Genomic DNA, 22,600 nt, shown 5'->3' with positions numbered 1-22,600 from the left:
ACTAATATAAGTATGACTTCTCTTCTTGATCAGTCTCACTCCTAATCCACACATTTACTACTACTAAACTGTTTGAAGTGAAGAAGCCATGGGCGATCGCAATCCTACCAAGAAATCCAAGTACGAGGAGGAGAATGGATGCAAGCTCAGGGGAGTGGTGGTTCTCATGAAGAAGAACCTGCTCGGGGTGAACGACGTCGCTGCCTCCGTCTTCGACCGATTAGACGAGATTCGGGGGAGGAAGGTCGCGCTGCGCCTCATTAGCACCGCCGTTGATCCAGATTCTGCTGGTATGTAATGTATCCATCTCTATCTATGTATGAGGCTGCATCTCTACCGTTGATTTCACTACTCCATATCCACATATTGGTGAGTCTACGGTTGAGATGTAGACCTTCAACTGTCGGTGCTTCATGTTATACTCATGAAACTACAGTCATGATTGGATGGATCCCTTTTTAAAAAAAAGAAGACTGGGTTGGGTTGAGTGGCTTAATTATATCATTTTTTATGCTATATTTTCTTTTTTCTTTCTGCCAATTTACTATTGAGGCTTTGAATTGGATGGATATCGAGATTTTGTTTTTTTTTTATGTTAAGTTCATTTAGACAACAAGAGGTTGCAAATCTATGGTCTTGTATGTGATTTGTGTGTAAATAAAACAAGCCTATTATGATTGTCAAAAAGGGGTGAGTGCAGAGAGAGAGACATGAACGACTTGTCTGTTAGACAGCAACCATTCTTGATTTACTGACCTACAAAAATTGCAAAATGGTGACTCCTGTTTGTTTTGACAGCAGAAAGTTGCAAAGGAAAACTCGGGAAGACAGCATATCTGGAAGACTGGGTCACGAAAATCACCCCTATGACAGCAGCTGCGACATACAATGTGACCTTCGAGTGGAGCAAGGAGATGGGCTATCCGGGGGCATTCACAATCGCAAACTTTCACCATAGTGAATTCTACCTCAAGAACCTCACTCTTGAAGACGTTCCTGGCCATGGTCGCGTCCATTTCATCTGCAATTCCTGGGTTTACCATGCTGAACGCTACAACAAAGACCGTATATTTTTCGCCAATCAGGTAAAATAAAATTCGTACAGCATGTCAAATAAGTAGATTATAACCATACTCCTATATAACGAACTATCTCCACTAACTTCATATATGCTGCATCAAATGCTAAAAATTTGTTTCAGAGCGATATCAAGTTCATATGTTTACTAAAAATTTGTGCCAAAATCAAACAGAGTTTGCACGTCAAACTTTACCATTAAACAATTTGCTTTATTTCAGTAAGAGTAATGTTGGGCCCATGAAATGTGTTCTATATAAAGAAGAAAATAACCTTTTGTTGCAGACATATCTCCCCAGCCAAACGCCGCCACCACTTCGCGATTACAGAGAAGAAGAATTGGAGAATCTGAGAGGAACTGGAACAGGAAAGCTTGAAGAATGGGATAGGGTGTATGACTATGCTGTGTACAATGATTTAGGTGATCCTGATAAAGGTCCAGAGCATGCGCGTCCCATTCTTGGGGGTTCAACTGAATACCCATATCCTCGCAGAGGAAGAACAGGCCGGCCTCTGCTTTTATCAGGTAAGAGGCAAAGCATGAAACCTAGAAGAGATTACCATGGTTAGATGCATTCTGACATTAAAAGATGCTATGCATGTGAACCAAAAGGATTTAATAACTGACTACTTTGTAGATCCCAGAATCGAGAGCAGGATACCATTATATAACAGCTTGAGCATCTATGTCCCAAGGGATGAAAGGTTTAGTCATCTGAAGATGTCAGATTTTGTAGCATATGCACTAAAGTCAATATTTCAGTTCCTGGCGCCTGAGTTTAAGGATCTGTTTGACAAAACTCCCGACGAATTTGACTCATTTGAGGAAGTGCTACAGCTCTATGATGGTGCTTCCGCAGGAACTAATGTAACTTTGTTGGAGAAAATTAGACATCACATACCTGTAGAAACGATAAAGGAGCTACTAAGATCAGATGGAGAGAAAACATACAATTTTCCACTGCCACAGGTCATTAAAGGTAATATTAGTGGAAACGGTATGTTGAATATGTAGACATGGGGCATGTATTAATTTAAGAAATTAAGAGTCATAACCTTTTACTTAAACTAATTGGTTATTTTCTTCGTGGAGCAGAGGATAAAGATGCATGGCGATCTGATGAAGAATTTGGTAGAGAAATGCTGGCTGGAATCAATCCTGTCGTTATCCAACGCCTCCAGGTAAACAAAGTTTCCTGCTCTTTATCTTTTTTCATATGAAAAGGGAGCAGCATCGGATATGAAGCTTTGAGTAAACAAAACAGAATGAAACACAAAACACAGAATTTGCTGAAAAACTTTCATGTGCTCTGCTGATAATGCTAAATGAAAATGAAAATGAAAATGAAAATGAAAACAAAGAATAACACAGGTTTGTGTTAATCATATTTGTTTGACCTATGAGGTTATAAGTGTTACAAGATCGATTATTAATAGGATTCTGCTCACAGGAGTTCCCGCCAACAAGCAAACTAAACCCAGAGCTATATGGAAGGCAATCCAGCAAAATATCAGAAGAGCATATAATACACAATCTAGAAGGCTTGACTGTTACTGAGGTAAAACTAAATCAAACTTGATTTCATGGATGATTTATATTATCAATCATCAACTGAAGTGATTGGGGTGGTTATACATATAGGCAATCCGGAACAATAAGCTGTACATATTAGATCACCACGACAGCCTGATGCCATACCTGAGGAGGATAAACACTACTGCTGCAAAGACTTATGCAACAAGAACAGTTCTCTTCTTGAAAGAAGATGGAACACTGAGGCCTGTAGCAATTGAATTAAGTTTGCCACATCCAGAAGAGGATCATTATGGTGCAGTAAGTCGCGTATGCACCCCAGCAGAAGATGGATTTGAAGGTGCCATCTGGTTATTGGCGAAGGCTTATGTAGCAGTAGATGACTCTGGATATCATCAACTCATAAGTCACTGGTAAAGTAGTTAACAAAGCTGCAAAAACAAATAATTAGGCACATCATAGTCTTTCATGACTAAAGTGTAGAATCTTTTCTCCTCTTCTCATCTCAGGTTGAACACTCATGCATCAATTGAGCCATTTATTATCGCCACCAACAGACAGCTGAGCATACTCCACCCAATTCATAAGCTTTTGCAGCCTCACTTCAGAGATACAATGAATATAAATGCACTAGCTCGTCAATCCCTGATATGTGCTGGAGGGTTTGTTGAGATTACAGTTTTTCCAGGAAAATATTCCTTGGAGATGTCATCTATGGTTTATAAGGACTGGGTTTTCCCAGAACAATCACTTCCTGGAGACCTTATAAAGAGGTACATGTAGATTGAATTCTACAATATGACACTATTGTCATAAGATTGCAAATAATAGAATAAGAAATGCTAGGCACTGCCGAATCAATGCTCTTTCATAACCTTGCATCAGAATTTTGTAAAAGCTCAACGAAAAGAACTCTAAATCTTTCTCAAAGGTGAACTTACATATCTTGCTAACTCTATCTACATATTTGCAGAGGGGTGGCAATCAAAGACTCTAGCTGCCCGCATGGTGTGCGCTTACTGATAGAGGACTATCCTTATGCTGTTGATGGACTCGAGATCTGGGGAACAATCAAAACATGGGTTCAGGACTACTGCAACCTTTACTACAAGACTGATGAAATGGTTCAGGAAGATCCTGAGCTTCAGGCATGGTGGACTGAAATACGAGAAAAGGGACACGGAGACAAGAAAGACGAACCATGGTGGCCAAAAATGCAGTCCCGCGAAGAGCTTATAGAGTCGTGCACCACTATCATATGGGTGGCGTCTGCCCTTCACGCAGCATTAAATTTTGGACAGTACCCTTATGGAGGGTACCTGCCAAATCGTCCGGCTACTAGCCGGAGATTCATTCCAGATCTCGGCACTCCTGAGTATGAAGAAATGAAGTTGAATCCTGAAAAGGCTTACTTGAAAACCATCACTTCCCAGATGCAAAGTGTGCTTGGCATCTCCCTTGTAGAAATTTTATCTAGGCATTCTTCTGATGAGATTTATCTTGGACAGAGAGACTCTCCTGAATGGACAGCAGACACAGAGGCCTGCAAAGCATTCGAAAGGTTTGGGGAACGGTTAAAAGAGGTAGAGCAAAAGTTCATCGATTTGAACAATGACAAGAGATGGAGGAATAGGTCGGGGCCAGTGAAGATGCCATACACTTTGCTGTACCCTAGCAGTGAGATTGGTCTGACAGGCAGGGGAATTCCCAACAGCATCTCTATGTAACTGTTAGTAGCATTTCATTTCCCCAGTCTTGCTTGCTAGGATTTGTCAAATAAGATTGCAAATATTATCTGTAAAACTCCTGTAGAACTATATGGCTAGCGTTTGAATTCTGTTTAAAAGAAAAGTGAATATGAATTTGGAAACTATGATTTTGCATGAATCAGCTGTCCTTGTCTCAATTACAAGGAGACTCGTACAGCTCTTTCAATTGTTTCTCCAAGTGATGCAACGTGCTGTAAATGAGGCTTCTTTCTGGGTGAGAATAGTCTCCAGCTACAAACATGTTTTTACTCATTCCCACTTCAATCCAACTACAACCTGCTGGCTTTTTCAGATCTCTCGTTTTCATCATTTTTCTCATCTCCAACACCCCGTCCCATCTAGCATCAGCAGCGTACATATTTGATAAAACCACGTAGTTTCCTATGTCAGTGGTTTCAGTTCTTGAAAGACGTTCAGCTACAATATGACCTGTATCCACATCATGGTGGGCTCTGCAGGCACCAAGAAGTGTACCCCATAAATTGGCATTTGGTGCAACAGGCATGTAAGTTAGAAAGGATAATGCTTCCTTCATTTGACCGGCCCGACCAAGGAGATCCACCACACATGCGTACTGCTCCATGCTTGGTTCCATGTGATGGACCTGATCTATTGAATTAAAAACTGATAATCCTTCATTAATAAGCCCAGCATGACGACAAGCAGATAGAACAGCAGTGATCACAACATGATCCGGTTTGATACCACACTTGAGCATAAAGTCAAAGACCTTAATTGCTTCCTTGCTCATTCCATGCATAGCGAATCCTCCAACCATAGCCGTGAACACAACAAGGTCTTTCTGGGGAGTTGATTGATAAAGTTTATATGCAGCACTTATGTTCCCGCATTTTGAGTACACATCTAGAAGAGCTGCCATTAAATGAGCATCATTGAAGCAAGCCCTAATTATGTAGCCATGACACTGTCTCAGCAAGTGCACTGAAGCCATTTGACCACAAACAGGTATTACACTCGTAATTGTCATGGGATCAGGCCTTAATCCAAGATGCTGTAACTCATGAAACAAGCGGAGAGCCTCACCAAGACACTCGTTCTGGGCATAACCTCGGATCATAAGATTCCAAGTGGTAAGATCTCTTTCAGAAATACTATGGAAGATAGTATTTGCATCGTCTAGCAAACCATGTTCAAAGTATCCTGAAATCATTGAGTTGCAGGTGGCCACATTCCTCTTTCCAGATAAGTTATCAAACAGTTTTGATGCGTATTCCATATTTTCACATTTGGCATATGCATCAAGCAGTGCATTTCCGAGAGTGGGTTTCGTATCACCATGCAGAACACCGGATCTCAATGAGAACCCATGAGTTTCTTTAATATTGTTAATTCTGGAAAGAGATGCATAAAGCTGTACCACAGTTAACATAGTAATGGCGTCAGGTTTTACTTCTTCCACAAACATCAAACACAAGAGATCAGCAAACTGAGTTGTAAGTAGATTTAGTGCAAGAGCATCAAGCATGGTATTCCATGATATTAAATCCTTTTCACAGATAAGTGAAAATGTTCCAAATGCTGCATCTATCCGGCCACATTTCGCATAAAATTTTGTAAAAGCATTTCCAATGGATGTATCCTTGTTTAAAGCTGGCTGCCGCAAAACATAACCATGTATCTCCTTCCCCGCTTGCAGATCATTTAACTGGGCACAAACAGGAAGAATGCTGATCACAGTGATGGCATCCAGTCCAACCATCTTCATGCAAACAAAACGACGAAATGTCTCCAACGCTTTCAACCACTGACCATTTGAAGCATACCCAGCAATGATTGAATTCCAGGAAACCGAATCTCTGAACTTCATTCGATCAAATAAAGACTCTGCTTCTTGTATTCGACCAACTCTCAGATAGAAGCTCAAAATGGCATTAATCACCGCTGTTTCATCTTCCAAATCAGAGCGTCTCAACACATAGCAATGGATCTCCTTTCCCAATCTGTCGCAACCAGTCTTCCCCATAGCAGCACAAATAGGCAGAACGTTTGCAATGGTGGCATAGTTAGGCATCACCGGCCCTCTAATCATCTCAGTGAAAAGTTGAAAAGCATCTTCCACGAGCATATTCTCTGCTAAACCTGCAATTGCTGCATTGTATGAAACCACATCTCTATCAGAAATATCTCCAAAAACAACGCACGCATCCGAAATAAGTCCAGATTTTGCATACATCGACACTAGAGCATTGCCTACCAATGTCTGTGATTCCATCCCAGACTTTATCGCATAGGCATGAACACTCCTCCGAGCACCCCGGGTGCCGGAGCGGGTGCAGACAGGAATGACAATAGCAAGAGTGACGGCACTCGGTTTAGGCTCGCGCACAGCACGGAGCATGTTGAAAAACCTCATAACTGTGTGATCGTGGCGGGGGGAACCCGCGAACCCAGACAAGAGAGTGTTCCAAGTGACGGTATCTGGGTCAGGTATTTCGTCGAACAGCTGGCGGCAGTCATCAAGGTCAGGTATTTCGTCGAACAGCTGGCGGCAGTCATCAAGAACTCTGCATTTCGCGTACATGTTGAGCAAAGCTTTCGAAATCAACTGGCAAGAACCATGGCCTTCTTTAACGACATGAGCGTGTAGAGATTTCCCCAATTTGATACATGATATTGCCGCACATGATTTAAGAACATCGGCTAAAACTTGATAACTGGACTCATAATTTCTCCTTTGGAGTAAGAGGGAAAGAGCTTCTTTTATTGCACCCATAGCTGTGGAAACCTAATTAGTCAGCGTATACCAACGTCAAAGCCCTCACTCTTCTGTACAAATTAGTTTCCTTCTCCTCCTCATTCACTACGAATCAAGATAAAACCAGCAGTGGAATGGTTTTGTGACGGATGGTCCAAAACGGTTATTACTCTATTTAATAAGGTGTAATGGTAATTATTCCAACTTAGTACACATTCCAACGCTAATTTTGAGAAAATCACGTATATAGGCCACTTGGCCTTTAAAATAATGTAAATGTACCCATTTTGTTATCAATTCCATTTATGGGAAAAACGCCGATGAAGTTGGCGTGTTTATAAGTAAAAACGTCAATAGTATTGGAGTGTCTTTACGCAAAAACGCCAACTATATTGGCGTTTTTGACTTGTGCCGTATTTTGGGCGTATTCTTTCCAATGATCATTACGTTAAAACACGCCATTGGTGTTGGCGTGTATTATGTAAAACACGCCAATGACATCGGCGTGTTTAAAAGCAAAGACGCTAATAACATCGGCGTGTTTAACCGAAAAACGCCAATTTGAGTGGCGTGTTTAAACAGACTGATATACCAGCAGCCTCCACCCCCAAATCGCGAAAACATCACAACAGCCTCACACTTTGCGATTTTTCTCCAAGCAGCGCCAATCTACGCGAATTCGCCCTCCTCTCCGTGATTTCGCCCTCCATTCATCAATCGGTGCTATTCTTCCCCAGATTCATATATTTTCTTATGTTAGTATGCTTATCTTTTACATTATTAGAGTAATTGTTGGATAGTTAGCTAGGGTTTGTAATGGGTTGTGAATTGAGTTGAAATATTATGCATTTTGGATTGTTTGAATGACATTAGTGTTGATTATTATGTTGGATTATTTGGATTTAAGTGAATTTATATATAAAATTGATTATAAACCTAAACCCTAGGGTTGTTATAGCAAAAAAATTGGGCAAATTGATTTGGTTTATGTGGGTTTTGGTTGATGTATATTGTTAGGCTGAGCAATTTGAAATTGGACAAATTGAATTTGTTAGGTTGGACAAATTTGTAATTGAAATTGTCAATTTTGTGTAGATGAATTGTGTTATGATTTTGGATGTGAAATGTTGTGTAGGTGAATTTGTGTATTGTATGTAATTATTGAAATGATTTATGTTTGGTAAATGTTAAATTTGGATTATGAATGCTGTGTAGGTAAATTATGGCATCATCTTCGACTTCTGCTCGTCGGCTTGCGTGTGGTCCTGCGGATCCTTCTGTACTGTATCTTCAAAGACAACATGTCTCTAATAACATATGGGCAGGAGTTCCATCCGAATACGTACGCTGCCGACGATATGAAGGAATAATTTGGAATGTTCCCATACATCACCGTGTTCTGGCACTAGTGGACCAGATGGGGTTCGGCGGTTTATTGAGGTGTGGTCAGCCAAAGGAAATTGACCACCATCTGATCACCGCTTTGATTGAACGTTGGAGGCCAGAGACTCACACGTTTCACTTCCCAGTCGGTGAAGCGACTGTAACATTGGAAGACGTGGAGGTTTTATGGGGCCTGAAAGTTGATGGAGAGGCTGTGACGGGTTACATCCCCCCGACACAACCGGGATATTGGCAGGACAGGTGTTTGGATTTTCTAGGATTCATACCGGACGCATCCGAGTTGAAGGAAATGGCTTTTAAGCAGACAAGCTTATCGCGTCAATTGAGGATTGAGCTGAATGATGAGCACGAACACAACATATATGCTCAGCGGGCTCGTATCTACTGTCTGCTATTACTTGGTGGTCTGATGATCCCGAATGCCACCGGAAATAAAATTTCGTTCTTCTACTTGCAATTTTTCATGGATATAGAACGGTGTTCTACCTATAGCTGGGGTGGTGCGACGCTTGCTTGCTTGTACCACAATTTGTGTGAAGCTGCCGTTGCTAAGAGGACGGATGTCGGGGGAGCCTTAACTCTATTACTGCTGTGGGCTTGGGAGAGAATCCCAAATATTAGACCGAGGATGCTAGATCCCGTGCATACAGACTATCTACCATGTGCAAGCGCGTAAGTTGTTCACTAATTCATTTTTTAAGCTTTATGTTCATCAATCTTCGTGTTTTTCGCTCATAATTTACATTTTGTAGATGGAATGGTCCGGCGTCATATGTAAAAGCACCCGGACATTGTATTGAAAATTTCCGAGATCAGTTCTCCATGATGCATGCCAACCAGGTACTTCATATACTTATAAATTGTTTTTTGTTTGTTGTTTTTTATTGAAATTAATTTGAATAAATTTGTGTTACATGTAGTTTATTTGGATGCCTTATCTCCAACGGCAGTTGCCGGAAAGTTGTGATGCCGGTCGTCCTGTATGGATGTCGATAACAACGCTTGTTTGCTGGAATCTGGCTGAGCCACACCTGCCACACCGAGTGTTGCGCCAATTTGGGATTGTCCAACCGTATATCCCGCAACTCCCCCGGTTCCACGGTACTGATTTTGCGAAACAGGATCGCCGTGGAAAAGCTGGTCGAAATTGGGTTGATTGGCACGCCAATTATATACAGGAGTGGGACAACACACACTTTTTGGTGTGGACTGATCTGGAGTACAGTGATGAGCCTGTTGCAACCGAAGAATATATGGATTGGTTTCGGCAGATAACTGTGGTGTATTTAACCAAACCCGGCGTGCATGCTGAACAGGGCTTCCACGAAACGGCATCTTCTCATAGATTCGCGGTAAATTATTCATACTTAACCAAACCCTAGTTAATTATTTAAATTCATATTATGATATATATTTAAATTTGATAATTGTAGGTGGAGACACTTCACAACGTGCGCCACTTTCTAAGTGGCCAAGATACGATAGAACATCCGGCTTTGGGAACCATTTCGAGGATGATTGAAGAAGGACTGCGGATATCCGGGGAGGCTGAGCGGATGGACTACCGTCCTTCGCAGCGCTCTGCAATGGACGTGGACGTACCCGTAAGGCAAAAGGTAAAACGACGAACCAAAAAGAAAACCGCCTGCGGAGAGTCGTCATCTCAGCCCGTACACCGCTCCGATGACGATTTTGTGGAACCACCTCCACCTAGATCTGCAGTTCGAGGCCGTCATTCTGTCAGCCACACCGGTGGTACCGGCGACGACATTGGCCCCAGTGATGTCCCCACTTCTCCACCACGGTCGTCTGTGCAAGATGACTTTTTTGGGGTGGATCTAGAGAACGCTGTTGTTCAAGATACTCCTCCCTCAAGGATCCCTAGATCTACATCCAAAATTGGGAAGGGGATACGGGGTTTGTTTATGCGGAAACGGCGAGATGATTAAACTAATTTGATACTTTCTATTGATATTGGTGGTTTTTCATTGATTTGAACTCGTTATATTAGCAATTTGATAAATCCTCTTTTTACACGTATTCATATTGATATTTTGAACGCTTTATATTACTTATTGGTCGACGATAGGAACAAACACGCCATTCCCAGTTGGCCTTTTTTATGTCACTAAGATTTTGTATAAAACGCCACTCCAATTGGCGTTTTTAACTTGGGAAAATTTTGCCAAATTTTCCTACGTTGTAGCGGACATTCTGCATAAACACGCCACTGTTGTTGGCGTGTTTTAAAAGACGCCAACATTATTGCCGTTTTTCGTGAAAAACGCCAACGGCGATGGCGTTTTTACCTTGGGAAAAATTTTGCCAAATTTTCCTACGTTGTAGCGGACATTCTGCATAAACACGCCACTGTCGTTGGCGTTTTTAATGGAAAACGCCATCTCCGTTGGTGTTTTTAGTGGAAAACGCCATCTCCGTTGGCGTTTTTACCTTGGGAAAAATTTGGCCTGGGCAAATTTTGGCGTGTAAAACGTTACAATGTTCAATTCAATAAATAGCTACGATTATAAACAGAACAATGTTCAATTCAACTAAATAGTTGTTACACATTCAATTGTCTCGCCTTCTCCGGGTAAAGAAGCTATGGATACCCTTCCCGATTCTGGCGGTGGAGAGTCTAGACGGAGGAGTATCTTGCACAACGACATTCTCTAAATCAACCCCGAAAAAATCGTCTCGCACAGAAGACCTAGGTGGAGAATGTGGAATATCACTGTGCCCAATGTCGTCGCCTGTACCACCAGTGTGGCTGACAGAATGCCGACCTCGAACTGCAGATCTTGGTGGAGGTGGAGGCATAAAATCGTCATCGGCATCATCAGTGTGGCTGATAGAATGACGACCTCGAACTGCAGATCTTGATGGAGGTGGAGGCATAAAATCATCAGCGGCATCATCTACCAACTGAGTATCCATCCTTGAAGAAGCATTCGGGCAGTTGCGTCTGTCGTGCCCTGGTTGACGGCAATGTTTACATCGGCGTCGGGTGCGTGGCTGGTCATCTTCACGGACATCCATCTGATTAGGAATCCTAGTAGTACGATATCGACCTCGACTTTTAGGCATTAACTGGGCTCGTGAACATTGCAAAGTCCATTCAGGCACAGCCCAATAATCTTGGTGTCTGATTGGATTGAACACCGTAGAATATTGGTGTACCCAAACACTTGTGCGGTATACGTTATCAACAAGCGACAGCATGGGCTCGTTTCTAAACCGCGCAACTGCCGCTGCATGTGAACATGGAAGTCTCCACATCTGCCACTTTTGACATTTGCAGTTCGACTCCAAGTACTTTACCTTCCACTTATTACCGCCCTTTCCACCAATTCGAGCTTTGTTCGAACCACGTAAAGCCCTGCAATTGTGTTTGGGACTCTCACATTATGTAATTGACCTTTTACATCATATTGCAACCTTTTCATGGGCCCACGGGGTAAGTGGTGTGGCACACTGTGTTGATGCAATTGACCGCTCATTAAACCATTCTATTGTCCTCCAAAATATCAGATCAATGCAAGCTTTAATTGGGAGTTGTCTTGCTCCTCTCAACACATTGTTGTAAGATTCAACCATATTAGTGGTCATCTCACCCCATCTTTTGTGTTTGTCATACGCCAAACTCCATTTTTCTAACTCCACGGCATCAAGGTACTGCACAGCCTCGTTGTTGATGGTTCGAAGTAAACGACGTCTGATCTTAAACTTGTGTTTCTTTGTAGCAATATCAATTTTCCAAACAAGTTTTTTTACCATGATGCCTTTGTGATTCTGCAAAACATTTTTTCTAACATGTACCAAGCAAAATCTGTGATGCCCCACATTGGGTTCTTCTTTCCATATGGGAGAATTCATTGCATCTATGATTCCCACATGCCTATCAGATATTACACATATTTCATGCTTGGCTACGTGAATTCTAATACGTTCCATAAACCAATTCCAACTTTGTATGGTTTTCTCATCAACAATGGCATATGCAATAGGCAAACATTTCTTATTAGCATCAAATCCAACGGCAATAAGAATTTTACCTCGATATCGTCCACGTAGATGAGTTCCATCAACGGTTAAAACTGGTTTGCATAGTTGAAAAGCCTCCACAGCTGGACCAAAAGCCCAAAATACGTACTTGAAAACCTTGTTCATACCGTTGCTTAATCTTTCATCATGTAACTATTCGACAATTGTGCCAGGATTTTGTCTTTGCAACTCATTCAAATAACCTGGTAAAACTTTGAAATTCCACGCCCACGAACCATACACAAGCTCAATAGCTGTCCTCCGAGCATACCATGCTTTCTTGTAACTAACTTTCACATGAAATCTATTTTCAATATCCGCCACAATTGCTTTTACCTTGTAGCAAGGATCGTTTTCTATCTGATGTCGAACACTCAACGCTATCATACCCGACGAAAGATTAGCGTGCCCATTATAATTACGATCCCCCATGCAAGTATGAGCAGTGCTAAACACTCTAATTTGTCAGTGTTCATCATGCTTCCTCAATGTTGCTCGGCACTCCCACAAACATGGCGGTAAGGACTTATCTTTCGGATTCCCTTGTGGCCACTTACAAACTGCATGCCATCTCTTTCCTTTACTTTCAACAACTGTATATTGTCGGAATTTTTTCCAAATGCCAAAAAGGCACATCTGACTTCAATTCCAATTTGGTTTTAAATTTAGTATGCAAATCGACATTGCTCGGATCTTTTTCACTCCAATAATGCACATTGAGATCATCAGACTCAAAGTTTTTTGGATCAAAACTATCATATGGACCTGGTAAGGTGCGAAAATAGTTCATACCAGGCTGTGGGAACTGTGGAACTACTCTTTCTCGTACTGCTCTTCCTCCAATTGATGTTTCTCCAACCACTGTTTCTCCAACCGGAATGGATGTTCTTGGAGCAACAAATTGGTCCTCATCCGACGAAGCACCATCTGAATCTGTACTATCCGGATCGACATCTTCAGAATCATAAGGTGATTGTGGATCAAGAAAGTCGGCTTTATCAGGACCAATTATGTCCTCAACCACATCACAGTTGTCACTGTCCCCTAAATGCACGCCTCCAATATCAAAATCTTGTGTTGTATCGAAGCATGGTTCTTGGCCTCTCGTTGACGTGCCAACATCAAAATCTTGTGTTGCAGCGACATATGGTTCTCGGCCTCTCGTAGACGTACCAACATCATTACTCATGAGATGATGACTATGTTGTTGAGTAATTGACGAATACTCAACATACAATTCAATTTGACCTCCTGTAGTCATACTCTCACTAAACATTAGTGGCATGTATACTTCTTCTAGTAAAATACCTATATACGTGATTGAAGATCCATAGAATATATGACGTTTCCATACTATTTGAAGTTTGTTTTCAAATATGTTTATCCTCATTCTTTCACAAATTGTTTCCACAAGCTTTTCGTAGGAAATACTTTCATCCAACATAATCAATCATTTTGCAAAAGGAGGATCATAAGAAATGACTGTTCCGGGAATTATATTTCCACCCCAATATAAATGGACACACCACGTCATACTATCTGCATTAATGTCAAACACAAATATTGGTCAAAAATATTTCTTTACAGTACACTACAATATATACTACAACATATAATACCATAACAATTGGTCAAAATATTTCTATTAATTACAATACAATTTATAATACTATAACAATCCATCAAATAATTATATAAATTACACTACAATATATACTATCATAATAATCCATCAAATATTGGTAGACTAATGTTTGGAAGAATGAGTTAAAAATTAGCTATACTAACCGATTGCGAGTACTAATATTTGGAAGAAATGAGCCAAAATAGAAATCTACACGCTTCAATCCACCACCGGGTTGACCCGACCAAGGCAATCGTTTTCGCGTTTTTCAGCTGTGGGAAGGTTTTTCGCGTTTTGGGGAGGGAGGGAATGTGACGAGGGTCTGCGATTTTGGGGGAGATCTGAGAAATATGGTTCAACCAAAAAACGCCGATCAGGTTGGCGTTTTTTATTTAAACACGCCAATGCCCTTGGCGTTTTATATCTTAAAGACGCCATCCAGATTGGCGTGTTCAAATTTAAGTATTTTGGTTAAAAATACGAGCAAGATACGGTGCCATTGTAAAACGCCAACATAGTTGGCGTTTTTGCCTAAAGACACGCCAATACTATTGGCGTTTTTACTTATAAACAAGCCAACTTCATCGGCGTTTTTCCCATAAATGGAATTGATAACAAAATGGGTACATTTACGTTATTTTAAAGGCCAAGTGGCCTATATACGCGATTTTCTCGCTAATTTTTGTTGGAAGTATATAAGAGAAAAACTGGGTAAAACATGTTCTAGGACATTATTTTTGGCCATCCGACTTCACTGCAGTCTGCCGCTCTCCTTCTCCGGCCATGGCGCTCCTACTTTCAGCCAGCTTCTCATTGCCGCACTACCACCGCCAAACTCAATTTCAGGTGACCTCAACCCTATTCCAACTCACAACTTTGTTTTTCTTTCAACAAAATCCAAGACTTGAATTAGTATATCCGAACAAGAGAAATGAGAAAACAAACCTATTTAATTTTAAATAATACTATATAATTCTGTTCTATGTTGCAGCGCTTCTCTAATTGACGAAGTATTGGATATCACTTTGTTGTAGAACTCCTATGTTTTGATGTTTGAGCTTAAAATGTGAACTGTAAATGTCTTTTGAGTTTAGTTAGTTCCCTTTGCTCATTAGGGTTTTTATAATAATGCGGGTTGTGATGGATTTAGAAATAGCTGATGCTATATACTTTTGTATGTACCTCTCGAAATATTACTATCTGATTTTGGAAATGATACTTAGTAAAAATCATCTTTTTTGTATGTACCTCTCGAAATATGTATCTGTCTTAGCGAGTGTTTAGTTTGAATTTGCTTTACAAGTTAAAGCTGTGGAATTATAGATGCATACAATAGTGGCTGCAGCTGGTTATTGTTAGACGGACTCTTTGAATCTTCTCCTCTCTCCCAGAAGATAAAATCTTCTATTAACCAAACCCTCATTCTGTCTACTCTGCTTTTTAATTGTGTGTGTTTGTCAGCTTGTGGGAATGTTAAAGATGGCCACATTGTCTACTGTCTAGAATTTAGTCGATTCATGTGATGCATGATGGAAGCCCGAATACAATTACTGATTTGAAGCTCGAGTACGAACACACCATAATCTGGAATTTGAGATAATTGTGCATTTGAATGCCAAAATATGTGACTTGCTTACTTTTGTCCTAAGAATGTTTCATGTACTCCCTTAACAGATAACACGCGATGAGTACTTTAAGGTGGTCTTCGGTTTCCTAAATAAAGTAGTACCAAGATACAATCTAGGATAGAGTTGTGGGATTATTTTAGTTATAGGGGGTTAGCTATGACTAATTATCCCATGATTATCCATCTAGGATTGAGTTGTTGTATTGAATCTCATCAACCAAACACACTACATATTTAATCCCGGGATACAATTTTGCAAACCGAACACCCCTTAAGAATAGTATAAGTCAGGCTGTGTTTGCAATCTTTCTTCTATGCTATCTGGTTACTAGGGTCTAGGGTGCTCTTGTTTGGCACTTATCATTCTATTTGTTTGCTTTAGTTTCTTATGATACCATTTGATATGTTGTTATAACAGCGTTTTTTTACTGCAGACATCTTACTCAAGGAGATTAACTGGTGGAAGACTTTCAAATTCACTTACCAGTCGAGCAGGTACTTTTCACTTAGCTTGATGTGCAGTCAGGTAGGATGAGATGCAATTCTTTGTGGAGGGTCCCTATTATAATGGAATTGTTTAGAAAAAGATGTAGTAAAAGGGTAATTGGAATAAAAAGACATAACTTTCTGCAGTTCTTAACCAACCAAATAAATAAAGAAATTGAATATATGGATGCACTCCTAAGACGACCTTTCCGCTATATATCATTGGTTGTTCCCATAAGTGGTGCCCTAGATTAAAGTATCTGACATGCCAGTTGCATTTGAGTGATGACTATCTTTTCTTCTTCAGTCTTCAGTATATGATTCTGTATAGAATTTTGGGCTTTCATGTTCTCTTTTGATTTTAATTAAAGGATTTTTACCATAAGAGAATGTCAAAACGCATACACTGGGTGTGGCCAACAGCTTACTTACTAGATTTCTTTGTGCTTTTTCCCTTTCTCCTCTCTATTTACCTTTTCTGATATTCCTACTATCCTACTTCATATTTCTAGTTACCTTAATGACATGCCTGTTACTCCCTCCATCCCAAGGAAGATGACCCCTTCCTTGGGAGCCATGGGATTTTATGCCCCTTTATTTTATGTGTGAAGTGGAGGGAGTAAAGTAAGAGAGATGGAATAAAGTAGAGATAAAAGAGTTTTCATTTTAAGTAAAGGGTCATCTTTGGGACAAATCAAAAAGGAAAGCGGGTCATCTTCAGTGGGACGGAGGGAGTACTAAACTTCATACTCTAGGAAAGAAAATTAAGGAATATTGATTGTGCAACACTAGCTGAATTATTTCCTCTCCTGTATAGGTTTGTCTGATGACTGATAAGTGATAAATAAAACCTAAGAAAATAAACCATCAATACATAATGCTTATGCTGTGAAATAAAATGAATTTAAATTAGGAGAAGCAATTAGTAATTTCTCTAGGAAGAAGAGGTGTGCTGTTTAGGCCATCCGTCCATAACTGATCCGCCCTGGTTGAGTATGATAAACATAGTCGTTTCTAAAAACACATCACAATAATACATATGCTGGACAATAAGAGGTAGACATTTTTTAAGGAGTCTGTAGTTGTCTAGTTTAAAGAAAGCAGATGCATAAATGGCATACTGAATAAGGTTTGTTTAACTGCGACAGTGAAAAAGCGTGTATCAGGCAAGTATTGTGGCGAAGGCATGATTTCATTGACGGGGAGGCATTCGAGAGAATGGGTTGATGTAGGTGGTGCATGTTGTTGTGTACATGTCTGGATTTCAGGGTTTTGGATGGGGCCAGATGCAGAAGACGGATGGGGTTTCGTAGAAGCCACTGTATATATGTGGTAATTAGAAATTGTTCAACTTCAGTATGTGCTAGTATTATGCATCTAAATTTCTCCCCCTAATTCCAAGGTTCTAGACTACTATCTCTAACAGGTGAGAGATCGGTTCATCCACAGGCTTAGAGGCGACTAACTTACATATTTGGTAACATCACAAATATTTTTGGATATAGCTTGTGGCTTATTGATGTGTATTTTAGGTACTTACAAGCACTCAAGTTTAACCGCAAGATTACAGCCAAAGTTATACTCTATCCATCTGAACTATTTCCTTATTAGTCCGTCTCTAAAAAGAATTAATTTTTTATTTTTGGAATAGTTAAACAATGCATTACATCTGCATGTCATTTTATTTACAACTTATACCATTACACTGCGCTACTAATGATGTGGAGCTCACTATCCACTAACACTACTTATATTATCATTTTATCTATTTCTTACTTTACCAATTATATTTTAAAATATGTGCCGAATCGAATGTTCATACTTCGTATAGAGACGGAATGAGTAATACTTTGGGGTGAACCATAGAGAGGCATAAGCTTGTTTAATGCAATAAAGAAATAAAGCATGTAAATTTTGATTTTGGTGACAAAAGTTTAGAAAACAAGTTTGAAAATTGAAAAATGTAACTTTAAGATTACACTAATGAAAAGAAGAAGAATTGTTACTCCAAGCAGTTTATTAGACTAAATAATACACCATACCTTCCATTAGTCATGAAACATTTCTGTTTCACACTTATTTTGAAAAAATTGTACTCCCTCCCTCTATCCGACCATAAATGAGGTCTATCTCTCTCTTACTTTATACCCTCTTCTACTTTTTCTCTCTACTTTTTCTCTCTACTTTTTCTCACTCCTACTTTATTCTCTTTTCATTGCAGCAAAAAAGACGATTCCGTCGCCTTGGCGGCCCCCACACTCCGGCCCAACATCATGTGAGATGGTTCAATCAGGGTACGCAGTAGCCCGTTAAGTGGAGGCCTTAACCCACTGGCTGTCAGAAGCCCCTCTCCCAAGGCCTCACACTTGTGCATGAGAGATGGAAGCAACTACACGACAGTAGTGAGATTCGAACCCAGACTCATTGCAGCAAGATCTGTCCCTCCGTTGCCAACTGCGTTATGCCCCTGCGGGTAATAAAAACATGTGTCGCGTGTAATGAAACGAGAGAGCAATAAGTTGCTGTAATTTTTGGCTGTGTATCCTAATAATAAGTTGTGTCACTCATATAATCATAATAGTAATAAAATTTCATTTATAAATATTTTTTAATTATTTCGGTTAGGATAAATCGATGGGATTTAAACAAAGGCACCACCATGTTAAAAAACAAATTGTCATGCCAAATTCTTTGAAACCTGGGCAAGACAAAATAAACGACAAATTTACCTATTTAAATTGATAATCAAAGACTCATCAATAACTTTTAGATGAAGATTTATATTTAGTTGCCTCTCGAGAGTTTTCGTGCATTTCGAAAATTAAAACAATTTCGAAAGTACTCACAACGACAGTAGTTTATCCTCATTTCATCTCCACTTTCTTCTTACCAAGTCAGTATTTTATCATTTCCATATATGCATTATTTATATAAATTCATTTAAATTATTGATATTTACTATGAAATAAAATTATTAGAAGGAGAAATATAAAATAATAATACAAGTTAATTAAAAAAATATAACAAAACATGTTACAATAAAAAATAAGTTCAAAAAAAAAGAACAAAACACACACATGCAGCTTAGGAACCACCACTCCATTCCCAATTTTCTCGCATCCACAGTTGCTAGGACATCACAATAGCCTAGCACTAGAACGTCCCAAATGCCTACCACAATAATAACAAATTTACAAATACAGAATAAAAATTTTGACACGAATACAAAGTAAATAAAACCATTTTATTTCATGAAGAAAAGATACATAGTTCAATTAAAAAAAATACATAGTTAAAAAAATATCATCTCAAAGCTTCACGACACGCGGGCACCCGTACTCTTTGGAGTCCCCTTGGCCAGTCCCGATGGCATCGGAGTCCCCAGAGGCTCCCCTAGCGGCACCCCCAGTGAGGGGTGGGAGCCCCAAATCGAGCCTCATAATTTGGATGATACCCTCCAACATCTTGTATAAGGGGTCATACGTTGTTTTCCACCTCCTTATGACCTCGAACATGCTCATCTGTTGTCGCACGCGCACAAGGTTGATGAGAGCGGGCCTGAGCACGGCACTAGGAGCTGCCGATTGGACCTCCTGGGACCTGCTGGCGCCTCCCCTAGACATCGGCGTTGCCGTCATTTGACCAACTGGGCGACGGCTGCGTGGTTGGCGGGGGAACCGGTGGAGGGGTCTCTTCAGCATCATCAAAGAGGTCGTGGGAACCGGTACTGCTGCTATACTCGCCGGAGATGTGGAGCCTCATCTGCTTCGGCCAGCCAGCAGCAACACTAGCACGAAACTTGACGGAACCCATCAGCACCACATAGGCGTCCCAGTAATTAAACTTTAGAGCTTTGATAATATCCCTTAGCACGTTCTTCATTTCCTCATCAGTTTCAGCTATGTACATCTTGTGGTATTCACACAGCATTTCGTATAGCATCGCATGAGCAACATCCGCAATGACACCCTCTTCGCCCGCCAGACGCAATTGGGCTTCTGATTCGCTCGCGGGTGCCTTCCCATTGAGCAGGCCCATATGAAGCTGAATAGGCCTCCGGGCAGGCTGACTCTTAGGTCTACCTGCGTGTGGGTGTTTATCAAATATTAAAACAATACCAACGAAATCAATTAGAGTTAAAAACATAGAAAACTTAAAACACACGTAAACGAACTCGATGTTGGACCGGTTGAGGGACTGCTGTTTCCAGCTCTACTTGCAAGCGTCGTTTGAGCTCTACCCGCAAGTATAGTCCACTTCACGTTTTATCAGGGCACCCGTCTCGTCCTTCAAGGCTTGCCGAATTGAATGAGCTTACCAATAGGATCCTCATCAGTCGTTCTTAGAGAGACTGAGAATTAATAGGGTGAATAAAATAAAATGGGAATATGTTATTTTAAAGATAAAATTAAGAATTAATAAAATTAAAATAAAATCGACGGCGCACGAGGTCAAGTTTAGAGTGTCCACAATGGTGGCCTTTGAAGGCCACCATTTGTGGCCCGGCCACCATTCGCGGCTCTCATGTGGCTTCCGTAATGGTAAAGTCAACAAAACTATCAAAAATAACAAAGGCCACCAAATGTGGCCCTATTTAAAAAAAATTAATTTGTTTATTTTTTTAATATTATTTTTTAATTTAAGTCTAATAAATTTTATTAGTTTTAAATTTATGATATTTATAAATTTAATTAAAGTAAAATAATGTGGATTGTAAATTAGAAAATTCACAACCTAGAAAAAATGTAACAATAACTTCGTTATATTATATTGAAATAGGAAAATTATACAACGAAAGTGACATAATTTAAAAACAAGCCGGAAACCCAAATCACTCTGCAGCACCCATCTGTAGGTATTCATCGAACATGTCAACGGGCCCGGCATAAGCAAGCTGTCTAATTGCCATCGTACACTTCTGGAAAGTCGACAAGCCGGGTCGGCCGGTGGCATCACAAGTTGAAGCACCTGAACCGCTGCGCCAAACACGTCGCTATATGGACGAAGAGATTTTTCGACATTCTGAATCGCCGACGGAAAACTTCTGGCAGATAACGGGCGTTGTCGTTGAAGTAGTCCTCCATCAACCTGCGGTCTGCCCCGACATGATCACGATCGAAAAATCGCCGAAGATGGAATGGCCGGCCGACTGCCACCGCCGCCTCAGCCGCCGCCTCCGCCGCCTCTTCTGCCTCTTCCGCTTCACGTTGCACCGCCGCAACAAGGTTTTGGAACTCTAGATCTACCGCTTGTTGGAATTGTTCATCGTCGGAATCCATAATTGCAAGGTTAAATTGAAGTTGAAAAGGGAAGATTGGAGGAAAATGAGAGTAAAATGGAGTTGGAAAATGGAGTGGAAATGTAATATATTTATGCACAAAATTTCAAAAATTAAAAAAAAAATAATTTCCGCGGCCCAGCCGCGATTCTCGGCGCTTGCAATGGGATGGCCGCGGCTCACACGGCTCAGCCGCGTGAAGGCCGCGGCCGCGGCTCAGCCACGTTTCTCGCCTCTCCGCCCCGGCTCTCAGCCTTTGCAATGGGGGGCCGCGCGCCGAGCCGCGGCTCCCCCATTGTGGACAGCCTTAGTAGAGCAAAAACAATAACTCTTTAAAATCCATAATCAATAGAAACGAAAAAGAAAATCAAAAGGTAAGAAAGTAGAAAAGGAAAAAATGAGAGCCACTACATGGATAGCCTAATCCCATATGGAGAAAAAACTCGAAAGACGAAGGCGGCTCAGAATTACTATAGCTTATGATAATGTTAAGTGCTGTATATTTAATGATACAGCACTGGACCGTCAATAAGCACAATTATCTATTCACTTCACAAAACAATAACAACTAATCTAAAATAGCCTCAGAATTGCAGAATATCAGCACGGGAAACTCAGTCCCGAAAGATGGTGTAATTTGATAATAGATTTCTTCACCGGCGACACAAACCCAAATAATTTTTGCGGAAACAAATTAGAAATGAAATAGAGAATAAATGTTTTTCTCATGGCCAATCCCAAGAGTTAATAGCAGCAACCCGCTACCCAAGGCGATAGGATATGACAACGCTCACCTTCGGAAATCGGAGATCTCAACGAAGGAATAAGCTTTTTCTGGCGACGAATTTGAATTAGAGTTATACGAACATGGATTATGGCTCGTCGCAAATTTGATCAAATCGTCGCGAAATAACAGATAAAAAATCAAATTCGAATGAGATCTAAGCTAGTTGAGTGCGATTAACACACACATATTCACACCCATACATATATAGGGACTGCGGTCAAAACCCTAGGTTTCGATAATTCTGGATTTCCATG

The 22,600-nt window shown here is 40.5% G+C and overlaps 5 protein-coding genes and 1 non-coding gene across 10 annotated transcripts; 3 read left to right on the top strand and 3 right to left on the bottom strand.

The window, feature by feature from the left end:
* Positions 1-22: 22 nt before the first annotated feature.
* On the top strand, positions 23-4,481 carry LOC121792334 (probable linoleate 9S-lipoxygenase 5). Of its 2 annotated transcripts, none has more exons than XM_042190237.1 (9): positions 23-290; positions 802-1,085; positions 1,363-1,603; positions 1,716-2,057; positions 2,174-2,259; positions 2,529-2,636; positions 2,720-3,024; positions 3,121-3,384; positions 3,585-4,481. In XM_042190237.1, exons 1-9 carry the CDS (start codon positions 89-91, stop codon positions 4,336-4,338), a joined length of 2,586 nt encoding a protein of 861 aa, XP_042046171.1. In that variant the 5' UTR covers positions 23-88; the 3' UTR covers positions 4,339-4,481. The 2 variants fall into 2 exon arrangements, with proteins under 2 accessions (XP_042046171.1, XP_042046170.1); XM_042190236.1 differs by having other exon boundaries at positions 799-1,085.
* Positions 4,482-4,496: 15 nt separating this feature from the next.
* On the bottom strand, positions 4,497-7,253 carry LOC121792332 (putative pentatricopeptide repeat-containing protein At5g08490). The gene has a single exon (XM_042190235.1). It carries the CDS (start codon positions 7,112-7,114, stop codon positions 4,514-4,516), a length of 2,601 nt encoding a protein of 866 aa, XP_042046169.1. The 5' UTR covers positions 7,115-7,253; the 3' UTR covers positions 4,497-4,513.
* A 2,233-nt stretch (positions 7,254-9,486) lies between these two features.
* On the top strand, positions 9,487-10,492 carry LOC121778812. Its single transcript, XM_042176218.1, has 2 exons — positions 9,487-9,852; positions 9,934-10,492. Exons 1-2 carry the CDS (start codon positions 9,487-9,489, stop codon positions 10,447-10,449), a joined length of 882 nt encoding a protein of 293 aa, XP_042032152.1. The 3' UTR covers positions 10,450-10,492.
* A 4,408-nt stretch (positions 10,493-14,900) lies between these two features.
* On the top strand, positions 14,901-18,560 carry LOC121778803. Its single transcript, XM_042176209.1, has 4 exons — positions 14,901-15,014; positions 16,230-16,290; positions 17,430-17,613; positions 18,503-18,560. The coding sequence occupies exons 1-4, from the start codon at positions 14,952-14,954 to the stop codon at positions 18,558-18,560; spliced, it is 366 nt and encodes a 121-aa protein (XP_042032143.1). The 5' UTR covers positions 14,901-14,951.
* A 958-nt stretch (positions 18,561-19,518) lies between these two features.
* Positions 19,519-22,577, bottom strand: LOC121764987. 4 transcript variants are annotated; one of them, XR_006042682.1, is made up of 3 exons: positions 22,354-22,577; positions 20,446-20,632; positions 19,519-20,363 (listed from the first exon to the last, which is right to left on the bottom strand). XR_006042682.1 is itself a non-coding variant. In XM_042161019.1 (2 exons), the coding sequence occupies exon 2, from the start codon at positions 20,317-20,319 to the stop codon at positions 19,897-19,899; it is 423 nt and encodes a 140-aa protein (XP_042016953.1). In that variant the 5' UTR covers positions 20,320-20,363; positions 22,354-22,577; the 3' UTR covers positions 19,519-19,896. The 4 variants fall into 4 exon arrangements, 1 of the variants encoding a protein (XP_042016953.1); XR_006042686.1 differs by having other exon boundaries at positions 20,456-20,632; XM_042161019.1 differs by lacking the exon at positions 20,446-20,632.
* On the bottom strand, positions 22,139-22,222 carry LOC121793185. Its single transcript, XR_006049024.1, has one exon. It is a non-coding gene; the product is annotated as a small nucleolar RNA SNORD96 family (small nucleolar RNA).
* Positions 22,578-22,600: the final 23 nt, after the last annotated feature.

Source organism: Salvia splendens, chromosome 2 (assembly GCF_004379255.2).
Source record: "Salvia splendens isolate huo1 chromosome 2, SspV2, whole genome shotgun sequence".
Lineage (NCBI taxonomy): Eukaryota > Viridiplantae > Streptophyta > Magnoliopsida > Lamiales > Lamiaceae > Salvia > Salvia splendens.
This window is presented reverse-complemented; position numbering and strand designations above follow the sequence as displayed.